This window comes from Clinocottus analis, unplaced genomic scaffold, assembly GCF_023055335.1.
Source record: "Clinocottus analis isolate CAN_PGR_092001 unplaced genomic scaffold, fCliAna1.0.p SCAF_4, whole genome shotgun sequence".
NCBI classification, from domain to species: domain Eukaryota; kingdom Metazoa; phylum Chordata; class Actinopteri; order Perciformes; family Cottidae; genus Clinocottus; species Clinocottus analis.
Window position 1 is genome coordinate 18,184,127 of NW_027176153.1, and position 24,421 is coordinate 18,208,547.

The window sequence follows — 24,421 nt, forward strand, 5'->3', positions numbered from 1 at the left end:
CCCCGGGAGCGACATGGAAAGCCCCGCCGACAAGCCGACCCGGGCTGTGGAGTACTTGAAGGAGCTCAACAGGATCATCGAGACCCAGCAGGAGCTGCTGGAGCGGCAGCGGGGCAGGATCGAGCAGCTGGAGCAGCAAGTGTCTGATTTGTGCGCGGAGAACGGCCGCCTGAAGGAGCAGTACCAGCGGCACCTGGCGACCTGCAGGCTGCTGCAGGGCAGCAACAGCCCGCTCACGCTGGGAGCCATCAAGGAGCACATCGCTCAGGAAAAGTAAGACCTCACTTCTGTATCAAAGTGCAATAATCTCTGTTTGACTATACACAAAATACTCAAAGCATGTATTGCGATATTTGACCCTGGCTGTTTCACAGAGATCCGCAATCTGTCTTTCTCGTTTGGCGTCAGATGAGTTCCTGTATTGATGTTTGCTGATGGAAAATGGGATCAGTTACTGTGCATCACGATGGGGATTGTTGTTGCACAGCACAGAGCTTTTTCTGACCATATCTGGAAACATGCAGACAATTTCCCCCAGAGCGCAGATGTCAAAGCAGAAGAATCTCCATTCAAGTTGTTGAATGTTTCCTTTTGAGAGCTGATGTGAAAGACTGGGAAGTACACACTGACACACGTCCAGTGCAGAAATGTGTGTCCTTAATTTAGACTTTTAAAGAGTTTCTGATCATTCTGCTTTATCACCTTCGTTGGTTTGACCTCAGGAGATTGAAATCTGAAATACGTGCTGTTGTGGTCATAAAAGAGGATTTCATGTGCGTGGACAGGCCCATTAATCCAAGATATATGGAATGCAATAGGCTACAACTCTTGGGGGAGGAAAAAGGCATATAGTAGGGATGGATCTATTATGCAAGTATGTTTTCGGGCCTGCCCTATATATCTGCAGGCAGCGGGTTAAGCCCCGAGCAGCGCAGAGCAGATGTAGTGCAGCACTATGTCAGGAGGGCTAAAGACCCTGATATGGGGGGGATTACCCTCCATGCATAGCTGTGTGGTGACGTTCACACGGCCGTCTCCGGCCCCCAAAAGATGCCTGTGTTTGCAGAAGTCAGCTGTAGACAGTCTGCAGATTCATGTGCTCGTGCTTGACCTTTGTGTCGAAGGGCGTGTTGGTGTCACCAGCAAATCAATACTGATGAGTCATGCACTGTCTTTGCTCCAACCAGACTGGTGGGATTAGGACATGCTGTAACACCGACCTTTTAGCTTTTTTTTTTTTTTTTTACATAAATCTCTCTCTGCGCAGGATTCTGTGTAATTTCCCTGAAAAATCAGTGGGCCAGCATCGCTCATCCTGTCCGGTGTGTGTGTGTGTGTGTGTGAAGCTGTGTTTCCGTCTCTGTGTTTCACTGGATGAGACGTTACAGGACCGGTTCACCTGATGAAATATGACAGCTGTTAGGAGGAGGATATATTTATTGTCATTGTAAAAAAAAAAAAACATACAATGAAATGAAGTTGGCAACAAAAAGTTAGGGTAGCAGTAACAGATAAAAACATGTATGACATGTATGAAAACAGGACATTCTAATTTAAAATGAGACATTTAAAAAACAAAACAAACACAGGCATCAATGCTTTTAAAGTGCAAAAGTGACGTGTTAAAGTCTATTTTTGGGGGTTGGAGTGATGGAGGAAACCGCTTTGGTAATAATGCAAAGTGAGGTTTATGGAGGAATCCGGTGGTTTAAAAATGTAATATAAGTGCAACGAGCAATTTAAAAGAACCCAGAGGCTTAGAATCCAGGATGATTTGAAAGAGCCGCTCGGGTCGTTTCAGAATGAAGGAAACCGGACGTGACAATGGAGTTTGCTTGGAAATGAAACCGTCCAGTCTCTTTTTGTCTTTGCAGGTTATTGAGGTCAGGGACTCGGTGTCAACAGCCGACCAGAGCGACTCGGGTGTCTCTTTACTTCCTGTTTTTTACAGAGGGATTCCCAGGAGATCACGTGGGCCTCAGCCTCACCTGTACTTTGTCGTTAGAAAAACAATGCTGAACATGGGAACCACGACCTGCTGGCCAATGGGAGCGCTGACGTCAGCATTTTGCCCAAAGCTCTGCTGCATCTTTGTGGACTCGCATGAAACTATCTGATGAAACTTGAGTCACCTGAAACCATCGATGTGTCCACTTCCTCTCTCCGCGGCCTCCGTTCGGGCCTGAACGTGGAGCTCGTCATGAGAACACCGCTGAGGAAATACGAATGTGAAATCACAAGCCTGAACATCAACACCATCTGCAAACAGCAGCTGCTAATGTTTATCCAGACACTTCAGACACTCGTCTTCGTCACCATGTTCTCAATGAGAAGTCATTTATTAGTAGAACATGTCGGGTTTTTTATATTTGTTGCATTCGGCTGAGAATGTTGACACAACAACACAACAACGGTGTCTTTTTTCCTGTGTCACCACGGAGGTTGTCCTTCCAGCTCGGCGGGCTGGTTGGAGCCTGACATGCAGGTAGACCGTTCCATGAAGGAGCCGACCTTTAACCAGCCAGTAAAGTCTTTATTATTATTATTATTATTATTATTATTATTATTTATTAATGAGCAGGGTTGGTAGAGGAACGTATTCATGCTTCATGGTCATGTTGCTGCTGTTGTAGTTCTTCAGTTTAAATCAACTTCCTGCTCCCTCTTGTTCAGGCTCAGTATTAAAGTAGCTTCCCTTTTCCTTTCAGGTAGCTTTATTAGTAAGCGAGTGTGTTTTTATAACAATTCATTTCAGTATTCATCACAATGATCGACAGCGATATTGTTGCTCCTCTAATAAAATATCTGCTGCATCTCTAATAACATTATCAACTACCACCAGGGGGCGATGAGAGAGAACTGTTCTGATTAAAAGATGAATTTACTGTATATATTACTCGTTTTGGGCTAAACCGGATGGAGCGGAAGAAAACATCTTATTCTGAGTCTTATTTTGATGCAACGTTTTGTTCACAGGAAACTATCGCAACGTGAAAGTGAGATCGGATATCAGGCCGATACTCGTCTGGTGCGTTACTAGAAAGCCGTGCTCTGGTTATTTAAATGTTGTTGTTTTGACCTAAAATCTATGAATAATCATGATGGATATTGATCTGAATTTTGATCCGAATAATAGAATTTGATCTTCATTTGATTTTCATTCTCAGCCGCTCTGTCGTCTCTCTTGAATAGCGAGAGCATCGTGTGTGTAAATGTGTGAGCCGTGCTGTCGGTTCTCAGTTCGCCTTCATCGTTAAGTGACTTCCTCGTGGAAAGAAAGAAAGAAGAAAACAGATTCCTCTTCTGTTCCAAAACAAGTGGCAGATAAAGAGTTTCTGATCCTGAATGATACATGAGATAGTTTGCTTCTATCTTGGTTGGCTGTAAATGGAAAGCTTCTCCCAGTTTGTCTGTACATTATCCCCCCCCCACCTCGCCTCGCGCCTCTTTTCAGAAACAAAACTCAGTGAACAGGAAATGCGATGCACTGCGATGATGTGATGCCAAGTCCAGCGATCTCTTTGGTGAAAGCCTGCAGAACAGGATTCTGGGTAACGACATCAGTCCGGCTTTAAACTCCCCCCCCCCCCCCCATGCCGTGCACTGACCTGGATGTGGATCTATAAACTCATCCAGCTGGCTAATTGTAATCCCCCCTCAAACTACTGTTGAACAGCTTCACAGTTGCCTGGGTTCAAGTTAAAATCTTTGTGGGTAGTTGGTGTGGCACTCACACACTCACAACACACTCACACACACACACATATCAGTTTTCCTGTATCCATGGGTCCATGAGCTCGTCTGCCTCGTCAGCCCTTCAGTGCAGCAGAGTTCATGCTGACCTCACGCTCTCTCTCCTCATGCTGTGTGTTTGCTTCACAGTCAAATGACAAGCAATGCCAGATTATTATCGCTTCTCGTGAGCGGTCACTGCTGTCCACCACACACACACACACACACACACACACACACACACACACGCATGTACAGGCACACGCACTTGTCTGGTCGGTGCGGTCTCGGTGGATGTTTCTTTTCTCGTCCGAGTGGCTGCGGTGATCTGCGTCCTCCGGCCTCGTGGGGAACGCGAGTGCTTTCACTTCTCATCTCGGTGCCTCTGGACGCGTCCGCCGGCCCACATTTAGCATTCAGACTCTGTCCCGTGGCCCAGCTATCCAGCCGAGGGGAAACAATATGCGGGCCGCTGACGTGATCGCTGAGAGAGAGAGAGAGATACCTTCCTCGGCTGCGGATGACAAAAGGAGCTGACGTGACTTTTTTTTTATTTTTATCTGCACCGCTTTGTTTGGAGACAGCATCCAAACATAGATCTTCAAAGTCAAAGTGTGTTTTGCCGCCTATCACACGAGGCAGTGGGATGTGTGCAGAGGAGTGTTACGTCTCACATGAGCTCTGGTGTTAGAGTTAAGGATGATGAGTCGATTAGATCTGACTGTGTGGCAGTGTTTGTGTTTGCAGTCATTTAAATTCAGTATGAATCCCACTCGGAGAGGAAGCACAAGTTTACTCGAATGATCAAATATTGATGAACAACGCGACAAATCACTGCTAATCCCAACTCTCTCCGTGTTAGCGCCGCCGTGGAGCAGCTATGGATGTTTCAATGCTGACGATCTAGCAGAGAAGCTCTGGAGTTGTTGGTTCTGTGCCAGACGGAGGGATGCGAGCCAGAAGGTGACGCGAACAAACAAGAGAAGACAACAACAACATGTAGAGATAAACCACAAGCGATGCATCCAGTTTATCTTGGTTAGGAGAGCTGCTTCGATGTAGCTGTGATGCTCGAGACCTGCAGTTAAGCGTTTTGACAAGTTTGAGCAGCTGCAGGATTATGCAAATGAGAGATTTTGGAAGATGAGTGTTGGGGGGATAGGGGGAACATGTGTTTGGGTTTTATTCCAAGCAGGGATCTGATACAGTGTGTTTGTGTTATTTATGCTCGTTTCTCTGGTTTCTCCTCCATCAGCGTTGGAATGCATTGTGTCGGAGGAACACTGGTTTAGTTTTAAAAGTCAGTAAATTCTAATAAATACATTTTGGATTTTATTATTTTGAAAAAGTGACACATATTTGATGTTTCCAGCATCTCAAGTGTGAGGATTTGTTCATTTTCTTTCTTTGGAGTTGTGATGGTTTATTTCTGACATTTTGGAGACCAAAGAAATCTGCAATTAAGTCTTTATAATTAATACCTGTGGGTTGCATCACTCCTTAAAAGTTTACAAACATTGATGGAATTTGATGGGAAAAAATATTTTTTTAAATAAAAAATATTACGCACGATATTTGAAATGCTGCTTTGCAACATGACACTAATTTTGAAATGTGCTGTACCCGTGTGTCTCTACATGACGGGTATCTCTGTAAATTTAATTTCCACATGGATCTGTGTCAACATTGATGTTGCACAGTATACGCAGTGGAGCGGAGGAGTGAGCAGTCAGAGGGATCAATACGTATTGAAGTATTGGATCAAGGCTGTTTAGCTCGTCCATGTCGTCTCGCAGCTGAATTATCTCTTCGGGGTCACCGCTGGCCTTAAATCGTCTCCTGCCTGTGTCTTTTTTCTTGGCTTCTTTGACTGTAATTTGCTCCGCGGCCCTCAAAGTCTCACTGAAGACTGGAGTTTGGCGAGTTCATAAATAGTCAATGCTATGCCAGTGCTAAGCTAGTGTAATGCGTCCAGCATGTGTTCGGCTGAGGAAAATAATGGCGCGACGGAGGACGCTGTTTCTTGTGGCTTGGCGGCGTCTCCTCGTTCAGCCGGCGATCTGCTGAACAATCAGAGTGCCAAACCAAATTTACGAGCGGGTGAACTCCCGCTCTCCAGCAAAGCCCCCCTTCACCCTCTAATGAAATACCCCCAGCTGGATTAATGTACACCACAGGGATGATTTGCATTCGGGCCCACCTATAAATCTATAAATCTCAAGCAACGGGCCAAAGATAATTTGCAACTTGCACTCATAATCAACTGCAGGCTGCATTCATCTGTTATTGAGCCCCCACCGCCCCCTCTCGCATGATGCTGGAGGAACAGCTGAAGCGCCTTTTGACCCCCCCCCCCATCATCCACCTACTGAACCTCAACCCCCCCCCCCCTCCTCCCAACATCAGACCCATTAAAACGGAGTTACGGTTGGGTTTGCGTCCCGTGATGGAGCCGTTGTCCCCCTGAGAGGATAATGATGTTCCTCTGGCTGATGGTGTTTCTGGTGGAGGCCACACCGAGGGAGGGCATCCCATAATACGTTACAATCACAGAATTTAACTCACTGCAAATTCAATTGAAGCGAAAGTGAGAGAAATAGTCCTGCTATTAATTCTTTTGACATTTAATAATGCTGTTAATTTACATTCTTGAGTGTGTATGTGTCTGTGTGTGTGTATGTGTGTACAGAATAATGTGGCTTCACACACGCATCGGTTTCCACAAAACATTAAGCTTTTTAGAATGAGATTACGTTCCATTTAGCTGACGCTTTTATCCAAAAGCGACTTTTAATAAGTGCATTCAACCAGAGTACAAACAGAAAGTATATTTTTTTTCTGGAAAGCTGATGAGATCAAACCGGCATGGTGTCAAAGCGGAGCCGTGTGCCTCATTTGGCCTTTTTCCCCATATGATCTGCACACTGGAAGTTGAGGGATAAACAGCCACGTTGGTGTGTAAATAGGGTGTGATCATGGACTGTGAGATCATGGACTGTGTGATCATGGACTGTGTGATTACAGCTTTCAGGGTTCGGTTCGAGAAGACCAGCAAGGAAGCTAAACGGGAACCCGGCTTTACAGAGAAATAGCCTCATTTTACACACACTGATGTTGCAATACATGTAACCTACTTGCAGAACACATTTGGCTTTTAAGAAGATCCTAACCGTAAGACTGTAAGACCCAACCTGCGACCAGTGTCGGTCATCACTTCAGCCTCAACCATTAGAGTCCGACTGAGAGTCTGATTCTTCTCGCTGCTCTGCAGACGCTGCTGAAGCAACACAATTACGATTCTATTGATGGAATTGACCTTCAAAGGTAAGGCCTCCTGGTATTTATTTATCTTGCCTAATAGAGAAAGAAGAAACGCTGCAAAGACAACACAGTTTACCTGCAGACGCCACCGCCTTCGCCAGACTCGCCGGAGAAACCACACGACTGGTTTTGTGTTCTGAAGTGTGTCGGAGTCGACGTGGACTTGGCTGTGCGTTAGTCAGTGCTTGATATGTAGCAATGTGTTATCTTAATTAAACTCTTTCCATGAATAATCCACATTCTCATCACATGACGTCAGCCATGAAAAGTTCTTCCTGTTTGTTAAGTAGCTGTGTTTGATTTCAGAAAGAAAGCAAACATAACTTTCTTTGACGCGGAGAACACGACCTGAATTGTTCTCAGTTTTGTGGAGGAGAAATCCAAAATGTAGCGTCTCCGAAATCTCTTTCAGTCCCTCCTTTTGTCAGCGCAAACCGCGATCAACACTGAAGCGGCGCACTTTGAGCGGCCACGAGGCCAAAAGCACGGACGCTGTTCATCCTTTTATTTCTTCACAGTTGAACCAATTATCCTCCTCGCAGCTGTCAGAAGCAGCTGACGCAGCAGCTTAACCGAAGGCAATTTGTAGCACAGTACCTGTGGAGAGCTGTTTGAAAGGCTGCCACTTTGTGTGTGTGTGTGTGTGTTTGTGTGTGTGTGTTTGTGTGTAAGTGTGTGTGTGATTGGGTGGTGGAGGCTGAGTCAACAGCTAAACACAGATGAGGCCTTACTTCTCACAGCTGGCTGGGCCTTTTGACAACTAATATTTGTGCTGAATTGTTTTGTGGTTCGCCATTTTGAAGCCTCGAAGAACGACTTTTGGCCGGCGCCGTCTTGAGGGTGGAGGCAAGCACAGCTGACTGCTGAATATAACATTTTCAAACACTTACAATTCACTTTTCATGAACTGAAAACAAACTTTGAAAGGGTTACGGTTCTCAGACAGAAACACAGACACCTCCAGGTCCGGACAGCGGCGTGGGCGTGACCTGTCAATCACCTTGTAGCCCCGCCCTAAAGCATCCCCTGCTTTATGGTCTGTTTGACTCTAACATACTAGATTGTACTAACTAAATGACCATCATGCTATTAAAGAAGACTTGAAACTAGAGATTGAGACATAAAGTCATGATTACAAAGGAATACATATCGTGAGACGTCAAGTCGTTTCCTCATAGACTTCTATACAACCAGACTCCTTCAGCATAGTCGCCCCCTGATGGCCATTAGAGAGAATGCAAGGAGAAGGCACTTCCACATTCTCTTCACCTGGAGGTTTCTGTCTGGTTTTCTTTTGCTAATTCTTGTCTCTCGTTTTTGTGATTTCCCACATGCTGTTGTCTTCCTTCTGTTTGCCGGGCGAGCGACTTGCAGGATCGACCGTCTGCATATCTTCCACTCTGAGGTGTTTTCCAGCCGAGCTGCCGCTCTGCTGTTTGTGCTCTACGTAACCCTGAAGACTCCGAGGGGCCGATCTAAATCCGAGCAATATGTTCAGGAATGTTTGCCGGGGGTGAACTTTTTTCCCGTACCCACCTCGTGCTTCCCTTTTGGCACGAACAAGTGTGTCTCTTATTGAAACCAGAATATCGAGATGACTGGTATTATGTTTGTATTCGAACCACTGAGAGCGAGACAGAGCTTGCTGGAGTATTGCCACTCTGCGTTTTGGCCTGAAATAACAGAACGTTCACCTTGGCACGAGGAAACGTCTTCCACCGGTGAAGGCACCACAACAATCCTGATGAGCGACAGAGTCGCTATGAAATGTTAAAGGTCCAGTTCTGCTGCCGGAGCTTTTCATGTCCTCAGTATTTGTCTAAATAATAAATTGACTATTAGGGCAATGTCAGATGAGTACACGATGAGAAATGACAGTGGGTGAAAGCAGAAGCAGGTGGATTGTTTTGAGCAGAGTGCAAAAGTGTCTGTGTGTGTGTGTGTGTGTGTGTGTGTGTTTGACGGACTGCTGGGCCAGACAGCCAGTGGGGGTCACGCACCACTAACTCCTTTTAGAGAAATATAATTTGACAGCACCAAGAGAAGCAAACCACTTCAGCGGACTGGACCGACTCATTAGATCTGCTCAGCCAGACATCTTTCTGCCTGGAATTAGTTTCTGATTAATACAGATCATTTAGTAATATGAATGCCACAAGTATGTGCGGCGCGAAGCCTAACCGGCGGTGAATGCCCTTTTATTACGCACTGGACCGAGGGAGGAGGCCCCGACCGAGGGCGTACCAAACAACGGCACGCCTGCGTGCCCCTCATCAGACGGAGAAAAAACTAAATCTTCTTAAAACGACGTAAACCCCCCCCCCCTCCTCCCCCCAACTATTCTCGTCTGCAGTGTTAATACTGCAATAACTCTGAAATATGGCACAAGAAGGTAACGCCTCGGTGTTCCTCTGTGGACGCTTCCAGTGGGAATGAGCCGTTACAGCAGAGCGCGAGTCGGGTCACCCGGTTGACACCAGTGTAAATTGAAGATGTGCCTTTTTCTGTTTTCTGTCGAAAAGTTGCGTGAATCCAGCGTTGCTCGGGAACGTGATTTATTTGTTTTTATTACAGCTTGGTGGGGAGGAGGGGGGGGGGGGGGGGGCTTGTTTGCCGAAGCCGGAGGGCGTAAACCCGACAACCGTTTGGGTAACTTGTAGAGATCGCTCTGTGTAAGCAGGTCAGTTAAGGACACGGTAACGTTTATAATGCGATTCCTAATGTCAAGAGAAATGTGAAATATAGCAATGTCTCGCATACAATAGGATCTCCAGTGAAAAAACTCTGACTTGGGAAACATCACTCGCACACCTTGGACGCACTGTATTTACCTCAGATCTTTCTTCTGACTACAGCAAAGGAAATGGCCCCACATGCATTTCCTTTATTGCCTCAGCACTTGTTTTTCTATCACAAGGGCGGTAATGTGATGAAGTGCTGGAAGACATTTTCTTCCAGGCTTAAAACCTGCTCAATATTTTACAGCGAAAAAAAACAAATAATGGGTTTCTAATTACATTGGAGTTGCTCTTTTCTGTAAGAGAAGAGGGAAGCGAAGCGGCTTTAGGGGGGAAAAGTATCCCAGCCTTTTATTGAAAGTACAGAAAATGCTTATTCTAAAAATAGACCACGTACACGTACAAACGGGAGTGGCGAGATGTCGCCGCGTGACTCGCTGCAGCTGCGCGGCCTCCAGTCCACGCCGCTCATCAGAGGCCCAGGCGGCGAGCTATGATTAAACCAGCAGACTGGTGCACTTCTGCAGCCGTGTCCAGTTGCACTTACTCTTGCAGAAAGGCAGATTGATAAACGCTGAGTCAGCATTTTTAGTTCTTTTTTTTTTTCCGCGCCGGGCGTGCCGTGCCCTCTGTCCGTTTCCTCCCTCACAACAGGAAACAGGCCGTTCTCATTGCAACAGAGTCACGGGAGGTGAAGGGAAAAATAAAAAAGAAGAGCACAACTGTGCGCCCTGCGAGGGAGTCAAACGGTGGGGGTTAAAGGGTTAAAGTACTCTAACTAACATTTAGTTTTTTAAGGTTGAAGTCTTAATTCTGCCAACCGGATAGTTGGCTTGTGGGAGAAACCAATCTCCCAGCTCGTGGAAGGCCTTCCTCTGGAATGATACCTCCAATGGGATTTGGCATTTCATGCATTATTGAAGAGGCTTCGGGAACGCACCTGCAAGAACCTCAGTAGCCGGTGTTTCTGCTTCGTGCAGAAGACAGTTTTATATTTCCATTCATCATCAGGACGATAGATCTTGCTCTCGGAAGGCCGCAAGAACGTGGAATTTATTCATTCATGACCAGGCAAATGAGCGTTGTCTAGACTGAAAGGAGAATTAATTTATACTCAATCAATGTGCTCGTCCCTTACGAGCGTCCGTTCTGAAAGAGCTGTTTCTCTTCGTCTTAACCGCCTGTGTGTTCAAGGTTACACCCAAAAGTATGGCAGTTCACCTCAAATCCAATCAGCACTACACTTCTCGTGGTTCAGACCCAGCTCTATTGATTCCCTTTCACTCAAGGAGGCAAACCGCAAACCGCAGTACTGCAGGTATTACAAATCTGCCTGAAAAGGGGAAGATAAATGAAAGTTAAGTAGCCCCCCCCCCCTCCACACCTGAAGCCTTAACTTAACAAGGCAGCGGCTCAGGAATCAAGTGCATGAAGTGATGAAGATCCGCTTGAATACCGATGAACGATGACGACGCAAACTGTCCCATCTGTTTCCTCTCCAGCGACTTGAGGAAACTTGCAATGGAGGCAAGACCCACATGAGGATTTGTGTAGTGGCAGTAGTAGTGGCAGTAGCAGTAATAGCAGTCGTTGCAGTAGTAGCAGTCGTAGCAGTAACAGTATTGGCAGTAGTAGGAGCAGTGGCAGTAGTAGTTACAGTAGTAGTAGTTGCAGTAGCAGTAGCGGTAGTAGCAGTAGTGGTAGTAGCAGTAGCGGTAGTAGCAGTAGTGGTAGTAGCAGTAGTGGCAGTAGCAGTAGTGGTAGTAGCAGTAGCAGTAGTAGCAGTAGCAGTAGCGGTAGTAGCAGTAGTGGTAGTAGCAGTAGTGGCAGTAGCAGTAGTAGCAGTAGAAGTAGTAGTTGCAGCAGCAGTAGTATTAGTAGTAATAGTAGTAGCAGTTGCAGCAGCAGCAGCAGTAGTAGTAGTAGTAGTAGTAGGAGTAGCAGCAGCAGTAGGAGGAGTAGTTGCAGTAATAGTAGCAACAGCAGTAGTAGCAGTAGCAGTAGTAGTAATAGTAGCAGCAGTAGGAGGAGTAGTTGCAGTAGCAGTAGTATTAGTAGAAATAGTAGTAGCAGTTGCAGCAGCAGCAGCAGCAGCAGTAGTAGGAGTAGTAGTAGGAGTAGCAGCAGCAGTAGGAGGAGTAGTTGCAGTAATAGTAGCAACAGCAGTAGGAGGAGTAGCAGTAGTAGCAGTAGTAGTAGTAGCAGCAGTAGTAGTAATAGTAGTAGCAGTAGTAGTAATAGTAGCAGCAGTAGGAGGAGCAGTAGCAGTAGTAGCAGTAGTAGCAGTAGTAGTAATAGTAGCAGCAGTAGGAGGAGTAGTTGCAGTAGCAGTAGTAGTAATAGTAGTAGCAGTAGTAGTAATAGTAGCAGCAGTAGGAGGAGTAGTAGCAGTAGTAGTAATAGTAGTAGCAGTAGTAGTAATAGTAGCAGCAGTAGGAGGAGCAGTAGTAGCAGTAGTAGTAGTAGTAGTCGTCCTTTCTGCAGCACAGAGGAGCTGTCCAGGGTTCTGACCGCTGCTTCCTCGCTCCGGTCTCCTCTGAAGATGTTCGTCTGTGTGTCCGGGAGCAAGCAGCATAACGGATGGAAATATCTCTCAGCAAAAACATTTATGAAATATGGCTTTGGGGCCGGTGATGCATTGTATACACAGTAATCAATAGCCTTTATAATTGCCACTGGATCCGGATCGCAGCACGCGTGTCAATGAATCTCATCCGTTATATTGACCCGTCTCAAGTTTTCACCTCGGCCGTCTTTTGTAATGGGTTTCGCTCCAATGAAAACACCGGACGCCTTCAAGTTCATTCCCTGCTTTATGGAATAATTAAAGGATGCTCGGACGTCTCTCGTGCCGACGCACGGGACGAAAAGGAAGCAGGTGTTCTGGTCATGCAAGAGAGATTCTGGAGTGAAGAGAGAGAGAGAAATAGAGAGAGAGAGAGAGAGAGCTGCCCGGCTAACAGAAAAACAAACGAGTAAGTAAGAGTGATGAGATAGGAGGAGAGAAATCACTCAGCCCAACAGAGAATTAGACGCAGCATTATACAGCAGGGATCATTATTCCTCGGAGCCGACGCAACAAAGAGCTGAACCGTACACTCCTTTAGGAAGACACGCTGCAGCTACAGCTCCTAATGGTAGAGTCAGTCCTTTCCCTGTGAACACCTCATTGTTTTCTCCATGTGAAAAGTGAAATAAGGTGACAACAGGGCTCATAAATTTGCCCACGATGCAGCCATGCAGTGGCTTTATTGCTCCTCGGTGCTGTGGTTCACAGGACCGGCTACATTTTATTTCTCTGGTGTAAAGAGCACTTTCCTGCTGTCGGAGAGCCATTTACTGCAGCCTCTCTCCGAAAGTGCTGCGAAATTTCATGACGGAAATGGAGAGCAAGGAGCGTGTGACATGATAACGTGCAGGGGTTTTATGTTGAACTAATGGGTTTCGCGAGGATCTTTATCTATTGTGCTGAGAACTTTGGTATATTTTAGAACAAAGTATTAAGTCAACACTTTATTACACCTGTGAAACATAACAGGCCTTTATCAGAGCAAACATGTCTTGTTTAACTTGTCCTCAAACACGGGAGTCTTCTGGATGAACACGCATACATTACGTTGTGACCGCCAGTTTTGATTATTTAAACTTCTTTTCTGCTACAGGCAATTGCAAACGGCTTTAAACAAAAGCCATGCATTCAAAATGTACGCCCAAAAAGACTTGCATTGATTATGTCACCAGTTTCCCCAACTTTTGTAATATATAGTTCCTGCCGCTAGAAATGAACATGACACCATTTTAACCTTTTTATATCAGGTCACAATGTACAAATCAATTAAAGTACATTGTATAAATCCCCCAAAATAAAAAAAAAAACATGTTAGGTATAGAATTACACATAGAAATCAGGCCTACAATAATCTACAATCCCCATGTACAACATCTAAACACAAGTCAAACAATAAACAGGGTGAGGGCTTAAAGGGCTACACTCAATGACTGGATGATTGTTGTTTGAAATGCATCATGGGAGTCGAAAGTTGACTTCATGTTAGCTTCAACTTTTTTTCTTGAAGAACTAGTTATTTTCCATTGTCGCAATTACTCAAATGTGTGAGTTTCAAGCTGTGAAAGTGCTCCTGTGCAGCTATGAATCACCTAACAGGTGAAAGGAATGCTTAAGTTTCACTTCAAGAACAAAGTTTGCCTCCCCACTTACTTTAAAACTCTACCCGGACACATCAACGAAAGCAGCTGAATAGAATTCAGCCATCATTGACTTTGTAATACCTGTAATAATGTCCTCACGGTGAGACGTCTTGCATGAAAAAGAGCTTTTCAATCGTAATATGTCCATCACCATGAGATGATGGGAAAAGATAGAAACTCAACCACTAACTACTCTCTCAGAAAAGGACCGCAGAGTTTAATCAACACGGAGCACATCTGCAAAAGGCAAGCTGCTGCATTTATAATAAGTGCTGCATTGACAGAAGATACATTTATTGCACACCGAGTGGAATATCAATGCCATTTTTGAGAATGTCACTAAGTTGTAAGCTGGAGTTTTAAAGTGCGGCCGTTTCTTGGGATGCCAGATAGATTGATTAGAAGCGTTGCACCCGTCGCTGCCAGATAGTTAAACTTGGCCGCTGTAATGAAGTTGCTGAATCAAGTGATGATGGTCATTGGGGGGTTTTGTTACTTCCAGCTGCATTACTCACAACCTGCAGCTTTCTTCCTGCTCAAGAGGAATTGATGAACCGGTGTTTTTCGTTCGGTCTTCCGGGTCTTGACTCCTCCAGGATGGTCAATTATGTCCAACTGGCCAAGTATGTCAATGCTGGACTGTGTTCTTCTGCTCAGGATTGTACACCTGCCCGACTTTTGTGACTACTCCGTCGTAAAAAAGACTTCAAAAAGGCTTTTGTGGTGTTCTGTAAGTGATTGGTTTGAGTGTGTAAAGCTGAATATCCTGGTGTCAAGTTGCTAGCGAGAGAGTGTGTTTCTCCTCCGTCTAAAGTATGGAGGCAGGTTACTGCAGTTTGTGGATAATACACTGAGGAGGAAGTGATGAGATTTTATATCAAGGGCAGTCCAAGGTCACATTCCACAGTTGTTGGCTTGTTCGCAAGCGCCTGGAGATTTGTGCACTCTTAGAAACAAAAGGTCTTCAAAGACTTTGGCTTGTCCCCGCAGGAGAACCCCTTTTGGCTTCTGATGGAAGCTTTTCTTTATAAAAGTTCCACCTGGAAGCTTTTCTTTATAAAGGTTCCACCTGGAAGCTTTTCTTTATAAAGGTTCCACCTGGAAGCTTTTCTTTATAAAGGTTCCACCTGGAAGCTTTTCTTTATAAAGGTTCCACCTGGAAGCTTTTCTTTATAAAGGTTCCACCTGGAAGCTTTTCTTTATAAAGGTTCCACCTGGAAGCTTTTCTTTATAAAAGTTCCACCTGGAAGCTTTTCTTTATAAAGGTTCCACCTGGAAGCTTTTCTTTATAAAGGTTCCACCTGGAGGCCTTTCTGACAACATTAAAAGTTGTATCTAGACCCATCAGGGAGCGGTTGTGCAGAGAACTCTTCTGTGGGGTAATGGTTCCTCGCTTTATTCCAGAATGTTTCCTCTTTTTAAAGGGTGCCAACAAGAACTAGCCCAGGGGGTTCTACCGAGAACCCTTTTTCTATCCCACATGTCTCATCTAGAACCCACGAGGGTTCCTCATCAGGCTGCTGACGGGTCGGGGCTTCATGGGGCACAATCGCAGCTTTTTGCGTGGTGGCTGGGATCTTGTAACGTCAATGCTTTCAAGAACCTTTTTGAGGAAGTCTTCAATCCCAGAAGGTGTCCGTCACTTCTGAATGATGTCATCCCTACTGCATTGCATTGTGGGGTATTTGATGCCGCCGTAGTGTCCTATTGGTTTAGTTTCACGTACGCCTCCACCACTCCCCTCCCCTTTCCTCCTCATGAGGTCGTCTCTGCCGATTCAAAATGCGAGCATGTGTCCGGCATGTCGAGGGTTGGATGGGCTTCTCTCTCGGTAAACTGCGTATCTGCAGCTCCTCTCTCTGCTGTGGCCGCGTGTTGTCGGTCTGGTGTCTAGACGAGCCGAGCAGCGTGTAGCGGAGCCTCTCCCGTGTTTTAGGAACAGTTTTCCAGGCCATGCCTGTTCTTTTCCTGAGGCGCTTCACTGTCTGCGCTCCGCAGGCCGACTTTTTCCTTTTCCGCTCTAAATGTCCTTTTTTTTTTTTACAAATTTGAAGCGAGTCCAGCGCGCCGCCTGGAGGCGCGTGCTTTTGCCTTTGCCTTTGTCTTTGTACTACGATGCGTTGAGAGGCGCGCATCGGGAAGCCTGTCACTCACGAGCATCCTCGCCAACATCAGCGTTTCAAAGGACAAGAAAAAAGTCCTTGAAGGAAATAGGTTGTATTAAAATTTTATACAAATCGCTTCCATAAAAATCGCTCATCAGTGTCTAATACTTTTTTTTGTTTTAGGGTTTTATGGGGATGGCCTCATATTAATCAGACTGTATGTAATAAATTTTAATCGAAGATTTTATTGTTATTGGTTACAAAACTTTGGGTGTGGCGACATTGCTCGTAGACAAAAGAGGGATTTCCTGAAGTAATGAGTCAGTGCTCAGTTATGCAAGTCATGACTCATCAGGTGTTCCACAATGGAGGACGTTGTCCTTAAAGCGTCTCAGGAACCAATCAGCGTCACTGACACCACATTCATGCATAATATATGATAATGACAATACTCTTGATTATACTGCATTATTCCCCAGTGTAATGCACATTAATTGATGTAATACTGTACATACGGTGTATTGATAGCTCCTCTTGTTATCATCACATTGTTTTTCTCCACATCTCGCTGCTGCTGGACTCTAAAGGCATAGCTGCAGTGGCAACAAAAGGCAAACGATCCCATCTCACCAAATTGGCGCTTTGATGTGGTTGGAAAGCGCCCGAGTGGCAGCAGCCGCCTCCGCGTGGCGCTCTTGGTTGAGAGTTTGGTTCCCAGAAGCCTCCGCCTCATTAATATGAAGCTGGCGTGCCAAACACTGTTGTTGTGTTGTTGTGCTCACTGCACGTGCAGCGAAGTCCGTCTTCATGACACATTCTGGGGTCATGTGACTTGTTTGGCAGCTGCTGTTCACGGGGTTGGTGGCAAAAAGATATATTTCAGAATGGAAGTGACGGCGGACTTATGCTCGGCTTTAGGAATATAGACGCTGATCTGCTGATTAGTGAGAAGCTTCAAGAGCAGCTCGTCTTCCACGGCGTCGCCAGGTGCAGCCGGTGACAGCGGTGACGTTAAGCTGCTCAACGTTTGACGAGTTAGCGAGGCTGGACGTGCAAAACTGGACAAGATGTACACGTGTTTTTATGCGGGACTGACAGTGATTGTGTAACAGTTTCGCAGATTTATTGTGACGTGGTTTGTTGGTCTCTGACGAGTCATTCACGGCGTCCAAGTTGAGCTGAGAAACGCATAATTTAATCCTTTTAACAAGATCTGGTTACTTTTAATGATATGTTTGGTGCTAGATTCTTAATGGGACGCATATAATAAAATCTATTTGGTGAAATATCACAATTTTAAGCAACGGTTCGCTATCTTTTTTTCCACTGAAAAGCCACACATGATGTGTTGAAGGGCCGTCGGAAAGATGACAATCTGAACATTATGACGGCTCCTACAGCTTCTATGTGATGAACGTAGTTTTGCTCTTTTGCTCAGAGGGATAATGACTTCAGTCCGACTCGGATTGGTCTGACTGTGTGAACTTGACTTGACCTTTCCTAAAAAAGTTCTTTAGCCTCGTCTAATTCATCTGATTCATCAGGTCCATTCAAGACATCGAGTAGAGCTCTTTGTCTCAAAGCAGATCAGCAAATTGGTTCCACTACAAAGCATTCATTAACAAACATACTAAAGAAAACAGTCTCATCGTCTATCAAGGAAAACTACATCACTATAAGATGAGAGCTGCTCGTTATTCAGCTTCTACTCCAACACCATGTTTGGTATTTCAGAAGCAAAGAAATTCAGAACTGAATGAAAGATAAATGCCAATTAATGCTGCTGAAAATGAACCAACACTGAATGTAGCACGAAGAGATTTGACTTTATTCATGTGGTTTCTTCACCCTTATCCACCAAAAAGCTGTCTCGCTCCGCAGACTGGTTGACCTCGACTGAGGGATACATTTTTGTTACTAAATTTACAAACCCATCAAAATCAGAAACCATTTATTTGCCAGGGATGTTTTCACCAACAAGGGATTAAGGTGCAACATGAGACATGAGACGTTAGAGACAAGCAACAACAACAATCCACGACCGCAACAGTGCAATGTGTATTAAATGAAGTGTGTGGTTTGAAGCAAAGCTCCTCTGCTCTCCACTGAAGACAATGCAGCGTTGCAAACCGGTATTCTGCCTCTTACGCTCTCCTGCTGCATACAGTGTGAGTATCTCAGTGTAATTATTCAGCAAAGTCAGATTCACATGGCTTGATTAGTCACATGATGCGTCTTGGCGCCGCGTTTTCCTTTTTCTAGCAGAGCTGTTTAAAATCAGTGCGGCTGCCAAGGCGGCGCTCTGCTGCGGCGCTCAGAAAGACCTCCAGTCGCTTACGACTCGCCCCGTTAAGATGCCACGCCATGACACCACTGAGCAGGCTGCTCAACGTGCTGTGTGTCACATGTTGTGTGTCGCATGTTGTGTGTTACATGTTGTGTGACACGTGGCCCGCTAGGTTTCATTATCATTAATAATTGAAAAAGCCACTGAACTTGGCACAGGCGCTGTAAATAAATAAGCCTTGCTCCCCCTAGGATTGTTTGATAGATGTGTGTGTGTGTGTGTGTGTGTGTGTGTGTGCGGAGAGAGATTGGCCCTGTCGGTGATGAGGGGCTTATTCTCGCACACCTCCGTGTCTAATGAGAGAGGAATAACAAACATGGCGGTGTTTAATTGCTCTGCTGTTCTCTAATCAGAGTGATGGTTTCATTCGGAGAGAGTAGAACCCGGCGGAGCCTCGTGACCTGCTTTTTATTGGATTGTCCTTCAGTGTGAATGTCTGACGATGAGATGTTCCTCCGCTCCCCCGACGACGATGCGCTCGGTCGTGAAACCCAACGCAGTCCGACCCCGTCGTCACGATTCATTCATTCACACATGAAAGCGCGTCCGCCGGCGGCGGCGGCGGAACCTTCTGGGGGAGTCCGTCTGGTATTTATGCCCGTGTGCTCGGGCCTTCGCGTCTTGTGACGGATGGCGGCTGCTTGATTAAGAGCGTCTCGGGCTAATTGAAATCTGAAATTGTTTCACGTGCGATGATGAACCCTCAACTCTGGGTCTTATAAAACATGTTTTAGTTAATTGTGTCTTATTGAACATGTCTGTTCAGACTAGCGTTGCAAAATTCCGGAAATATTCAAAGTTGGAAACTTTCCATGGGAATTGATGGGAATATGCGGGAATTAACGGGAATTAAAAGGAATTAACTGGAAATTTTGGGGTGATTTAACTGTATCTATCTTGTCATAAGCAGACATGCATGCAAACATTTATAATACAACTTTGAAAATTTCCTTTTTTGACATTTCGAAAGCCGCGAATAATGTAGGTGATGGTGTGCTTTTGTGTGGACATACATACGTCCGACTCTCACTGCTGTAAAGAATCTACTGTATACAGATAAACTTGGTATTAAAATGAACATGGCTTCAGTTTACCAAGTAATCTATATGCTAATGACAAACAGTGTTGGGAAAGGTCACTTTCTACATGAACTAGTTCAGTTCATATTCCATAATTCAACATTTTGAACAAAGTTCACAGCTCCAAAAAATGAACTCGTTCAGTTATTTTTTTCAGTTTGTTGCTACAAATGAATCTCTCTCTGTCTGCAATACCGCTCTTGGCCTCGACGCAACTCGGCGCTCTCACAGTTGCCAAGCATCGGGCTGAAACATTCAGACGCAACACTGATGTCAAAAGCAACAGAACGTTTTATGTTTATGTTTATGTTTCTGGCAGACGATGTTCCCAACCAGCTACGTTCAGGGTCCAGCTGAGCTCAGCGTACAAAGTCTTGTTCTCAACTACATTTAACTTCCCTGTTGTATGCTTTTGCAAAAAACTTAGGCACATTTCTTTTTTTCAAAATTCCCCAAATTCCCGAGCCAAAATTCCCGTGGAAGCTTTCCGGAAATTTACCGAAAAATTTCCGCCCCTTTGCAACTCTGGTTCAGAGACAGGAGGAGGAGCTGCAGTGCAGGAGGTGTTCTGGAGGAGAGCCTTGGCTTTTATTTCCCTTTTTAGTTTTCCAGAGAGAGTCAGGGATTATGATCTCCCCCCCACTAACCCCGCCTTTATTGTAGAGATGACAATGACGAGAATAAAGCTGTCCTCGGTTGTCGTCGTAGAGGTCACGACCTCTCCCTCTCAAAGTGTCTCTGAGACGAGACCAGCAGGAAAAGGTGCAGCAAGCCGGCCGATCCTCGTCTCCTGTTGCCATGGAGAGAGATGCTGCGATGGTTAGGACGCCGAGCAAAGTGTGTGTGTGTGTGTGTCTCTTTGAGTCTGTGTGTGTCTATGTGAATCTGTGTGTGGGGAGGGTTTTCTGTGTGTGTCTCTATGACTCTGTCTGTGTGTGTGTCTCTGTTAGGATGTGTGTGAGTTTGTGTGTGTCTGACTGTGTGTGTGTCCCTGTGAGGGTGTGTTTGTGCATGTGTGTGTGTGTGTGTGTGTTTGGTGGGGTGTCTGTGTGTGTGTCTCTGTGTGTGGGGAGGGTTCTCTGTGTGTTTCTATGAGTCTGTCTGTGTGTGTCTCTGTTAGGATGTGTGTGTGTGTTTGTGAGTGTGTGTGTCTCTGTGAGCGTGTGTGTGTGGGGGGGGGGGGGGAGAGGTGTCTCGGTGTGTTTGTCTATGTGTGTCTCTTTGAGTCTGTGTGTGTGTCTATGTGAATCTGTGTGTGGGGAGGGTTCTGTGTGTGTGTGTGTGTGTGTGTGTGTGAGACTCTGTTAGCATGTGTGTGTGAGTTTGTGTGTGTCTGACTGTGTGTGTGTGTGTGTGTCTCTGTGAGGGTGTGTGTGTTTGTGTGTGTGTGTGTCTCTGTGAGTCAGTGTTTGGTGACAGAAAGACAATAATGAACATGGTTTTTGTTATAAAAAAAGGTGGAAAAAGGCATGTTTTTATGAATTGTGAGTTTGTGCTTTCCTGCGTTGACCGTCTGGAACCAGATCCGAGTGTTTGAGTCCGCAGAACAACCACAGAGGCGAGAAGAAGACGGGAGGAAAGTTCTGACTTTTTCAGGGTTCACGACTCCGTCACAGCGGAGACATTAGCATTTCTTAAATTAATAATGAATCACGCCGAAACAGAAGCAAACGGCAGCAGCCGTTACGCAATTATCCATTCATAATACTCCAGGCCTCGTGCATGTTCCTCATACAAAGCACAGACGGGGTTACACAGACGAGGTCACATTTCAGACCCTTTTTTTAACGCTGTTTAGTCCTGAATGTTACGAAGAGGAAGCGCGTTTCATAATCCTAAATACGAGGCAGCAGTGTTTAACAAAAAGAAGCATAGAGGTAAAAAAGAACAAGTGTGGACCTTCTGAGAGGAAGCAGTCGGATAAGATGTGATGTCTTTCTTTCTGTTTCTGTTCTTCAGCAGGAGACATGCCTCCATCCCCGTCCACGCCCCAGAGGCTGCTGGGAGGTCGGTGGCCGCCGGCTGCAGGAGAGCCGCCCCCTGTCGCAAGTGGAAGTCTGCTTCCTTCTGGTACAGTAAGATGTTGTGTCCTCATGGCTGAGGGACCTTTGAGCCACATCTCTCTCTCTCTCTCTCTCTGTCTCTGTCTCTCTCTCTCTCTCTCTCTCTCTCTCTGTCTCTGTCTCTCTCTCTCTCTCTCTCTCTCTGTCTCTGTCTCTGTCTCTCTCTCTCTCTCTCTCTCTCTCTGTCTCTGTCTCTCTCTCTCTCTCTCCTTGTTAATGTCTACTCGTCATCGTGGTTATCCTCTCGGTGCGGGAACATCGGCCTCGACAGCTTGAACACTTTGCTGCTCTTAATGTTTTGAGGCTTTGCAGCTGTTCTCCAGTAATCAGGTTTAGTTTTTATATTATTATTTTTTGTATGACACAGCAGTTTCTTCGGGAGCTAGTAAGAGACAAAAATGATGAGTAAAGTCCTAATTATGAGATAGAAAGTCATAATTATGAGATAGAAAGTCATAATTATGAGATAGAAAGTGCGCTTCAGTGGGGCTGACTTTTAAGAAATTTAACAAATTTCCCCTTGGGGATTAATAAAGTATAAATCTATCTATTTTATGTTATTCTTTCACCAGATAACAGGAAAAGAAAACTTTGACTTTTTATCTCATAATTTTGACTTTCTTATCTCATAATCATGACTTTCTATCTCATTATTTTAACTTTCTATCTCATCATTTCGACTTTCTAATCTCATAATTTCAATGTTCTATCTCATAATGTTTTTCTTTTACTGGCGTAAATGGGCTTCATATCCGCAACGTTGTCTTCTCGATGTGCACGATGGACTGTTGCGCCCGAAACGTAGGATGGAGCTTGTTAATGACATCATCTCCGCCTGCATGAGCCTCCATCGCTGCTCACCCATTGGCCGGTCGGTGGGACGGACTCATCCTTCAAAAGGATGGAGGGAGTTTTTCAAAGACTTCCCCTAGCGCTGCGTGCTTCAGCATCATAAAAAGAAAGGAGGAAAAAAAGCAATGTGTGCCTCCTAATACATAACCCACTTTTCTTTTTGCCTCATGTGGAGCCCAAAAATAAATCCCAGTGCATGGTGGGAACCCTATTTTCAAAGAGCAGTGTTCAGAAGTTTCAGATTAGTGGGAACATCTGTGGGTTGTTTTCAGACTCTGGTGACGCTGCAGAAACCAGAAATGGTTGCCGTTTCTTGCTGATCGACGCCGCGCTCGTTCGTGTCGCTCCTCCGGTTGACACACACACACACACACTCACTCACTCACTCACTCACTTACTCACTCACTCACTCACTCACTCACTCACTGTAATCAAACCCTAATTATCAAACGATGACGGTCGAGTAGACGATCCTTTTGACTTTGACGATTTATTTCAGGTTTTTGTGCTATTTCTGTTCCCCACACACTCACTCACTCACTTACTCACAAACACTTGTTCGCACACACACACACACGCACACACACACACACGCTCTCTCTCACACTCTCACACACACTCTCTCTCACACACACACACAATTGCAAGAACAGTTAAATGGACAGACTAGAAGTTGCAGCATAAATCAAAGTGAAAGCAACATTTATCATATATATATATATATATATATATATATATATATATATATATATATATATATATATTCCTTTCTTTTAGCTGTTTTTTTCTTTGAGAAAAGAAAGAAAACATGTTCCATGAAGTGACAAAGGTCTCGTGTCAGAGCTGAATCCAAAGTTGCATGAAAACAACATTTCTCACATCGTATCTGAAAAGAAATGTGGAGAAAAGGAAAAGTTGGGTAATCGTTTCCACTGAAGCGGCGACGAGGCGCTTGCGGAGTGATTGATCCCTGTGTGTGTGTGTTTTTCCGACGGTGCTTGTGTGCCTTCAGAAGGAAGGAAAGGAAGTGAAATATTAATTATTATGCCTTGTGTGAGCCGCTGTGGCGCTCCAGTGTGCTGAATCACTCCACTTGTTTCTGATGTTTTCAGCCAGCTCGTCGGGAAAAGTTCACAGAAAACTTGTGATCGTACGACGTGTTTGTAGTCGCGGTGTCATTCAGCAGAATAATGTGGCGAAAAAAACTAAACAACTGTGACTTGCCTTTTTTTTTTTATTTTTATCGCAGCCCAGTTAATAACTGTGTTGTTTTCAGACTTCACCACTTTTGAAATATGGCGATGTGTTCAGGAGTTTCTTGGAAATACATCATCCGGAAAGACTAAAGAATGGATCTAACTTTTGGGCTCCAGGGCACCCTAAAGATAGGACTCTAGTATTTTGCTTTTCATTTGTGCTGTGTGCCATCTTCTTTACTCATAACCAGTAACATATACACTCGTAACAACACATCTGAACAATATCTCACAAGTGTTCCGTGAAAGTCCCATATTTTATAAGCCGCTACTACCTTCAGTGGTTGTCCCCACTAGCTCCCCGCTGTAGCCGGCTAGCTCTGCGCTAGCTCCCCGCTGTAGCTAGCTAGCGCTGCTGCTAGCTGTCTGCTTGCTCCCCGACAACCACTGAAGGTAGCGGGACCGGCTCCAGCTCGACGCCAGGCGCAGGTAGTAGCAGCGGGTAGCTAGCGGAAGCGTTAGCTGGCTATAGCGGGGACAACAATATTGCGGTTGCAGATATACTCTTTTTTTGTTTTGTTTTAAGATGCAACTTTATCCAATTACAGAAAAACTAGCTCTGTTTTTAAAGGGACCAAAAAAACATCCGATTAGTCAACTGGCTGATGAAGAACATTTATTAATAGAGCGACTCGGGCGGCGAAGCGTCGTTCACAGGAAACTCTGCTCCACATGCTCGATGTCAGAGATCTCCGAGGACGAGCCGTCACATTCAGAGC

The 24,421-nt window shown here is 45.2% G+C and overlaps 1 protein-coding gene across 1 annotated transcript in view; it reads left to right on the forward strand.

Moving 5' to 3' along the window:
* iqsec1a (IQ motif and Sec7 domain ArfGEF 1a) overlaps nucleotides 1-24,421 on the forward strand; it is an 84,826-nt gene continuing 60,405 nt past the window's right edge. The window contains exons 1-2 of the mRNA XM_068596946.1: nucleotides 1-273; nucleotides 21,491-21,601. Coding sequence (XP_068453047.1) covers nucleotides 14-273; nucleotides 21,491-21,601 — 371 coding nt within the window. The 5' untranslated portion in view covers nucleotides 1-13. The remainder of the gene's footprint in view (nucleotides 274-21,490; nucleotides 21,602-24,421) is intronic.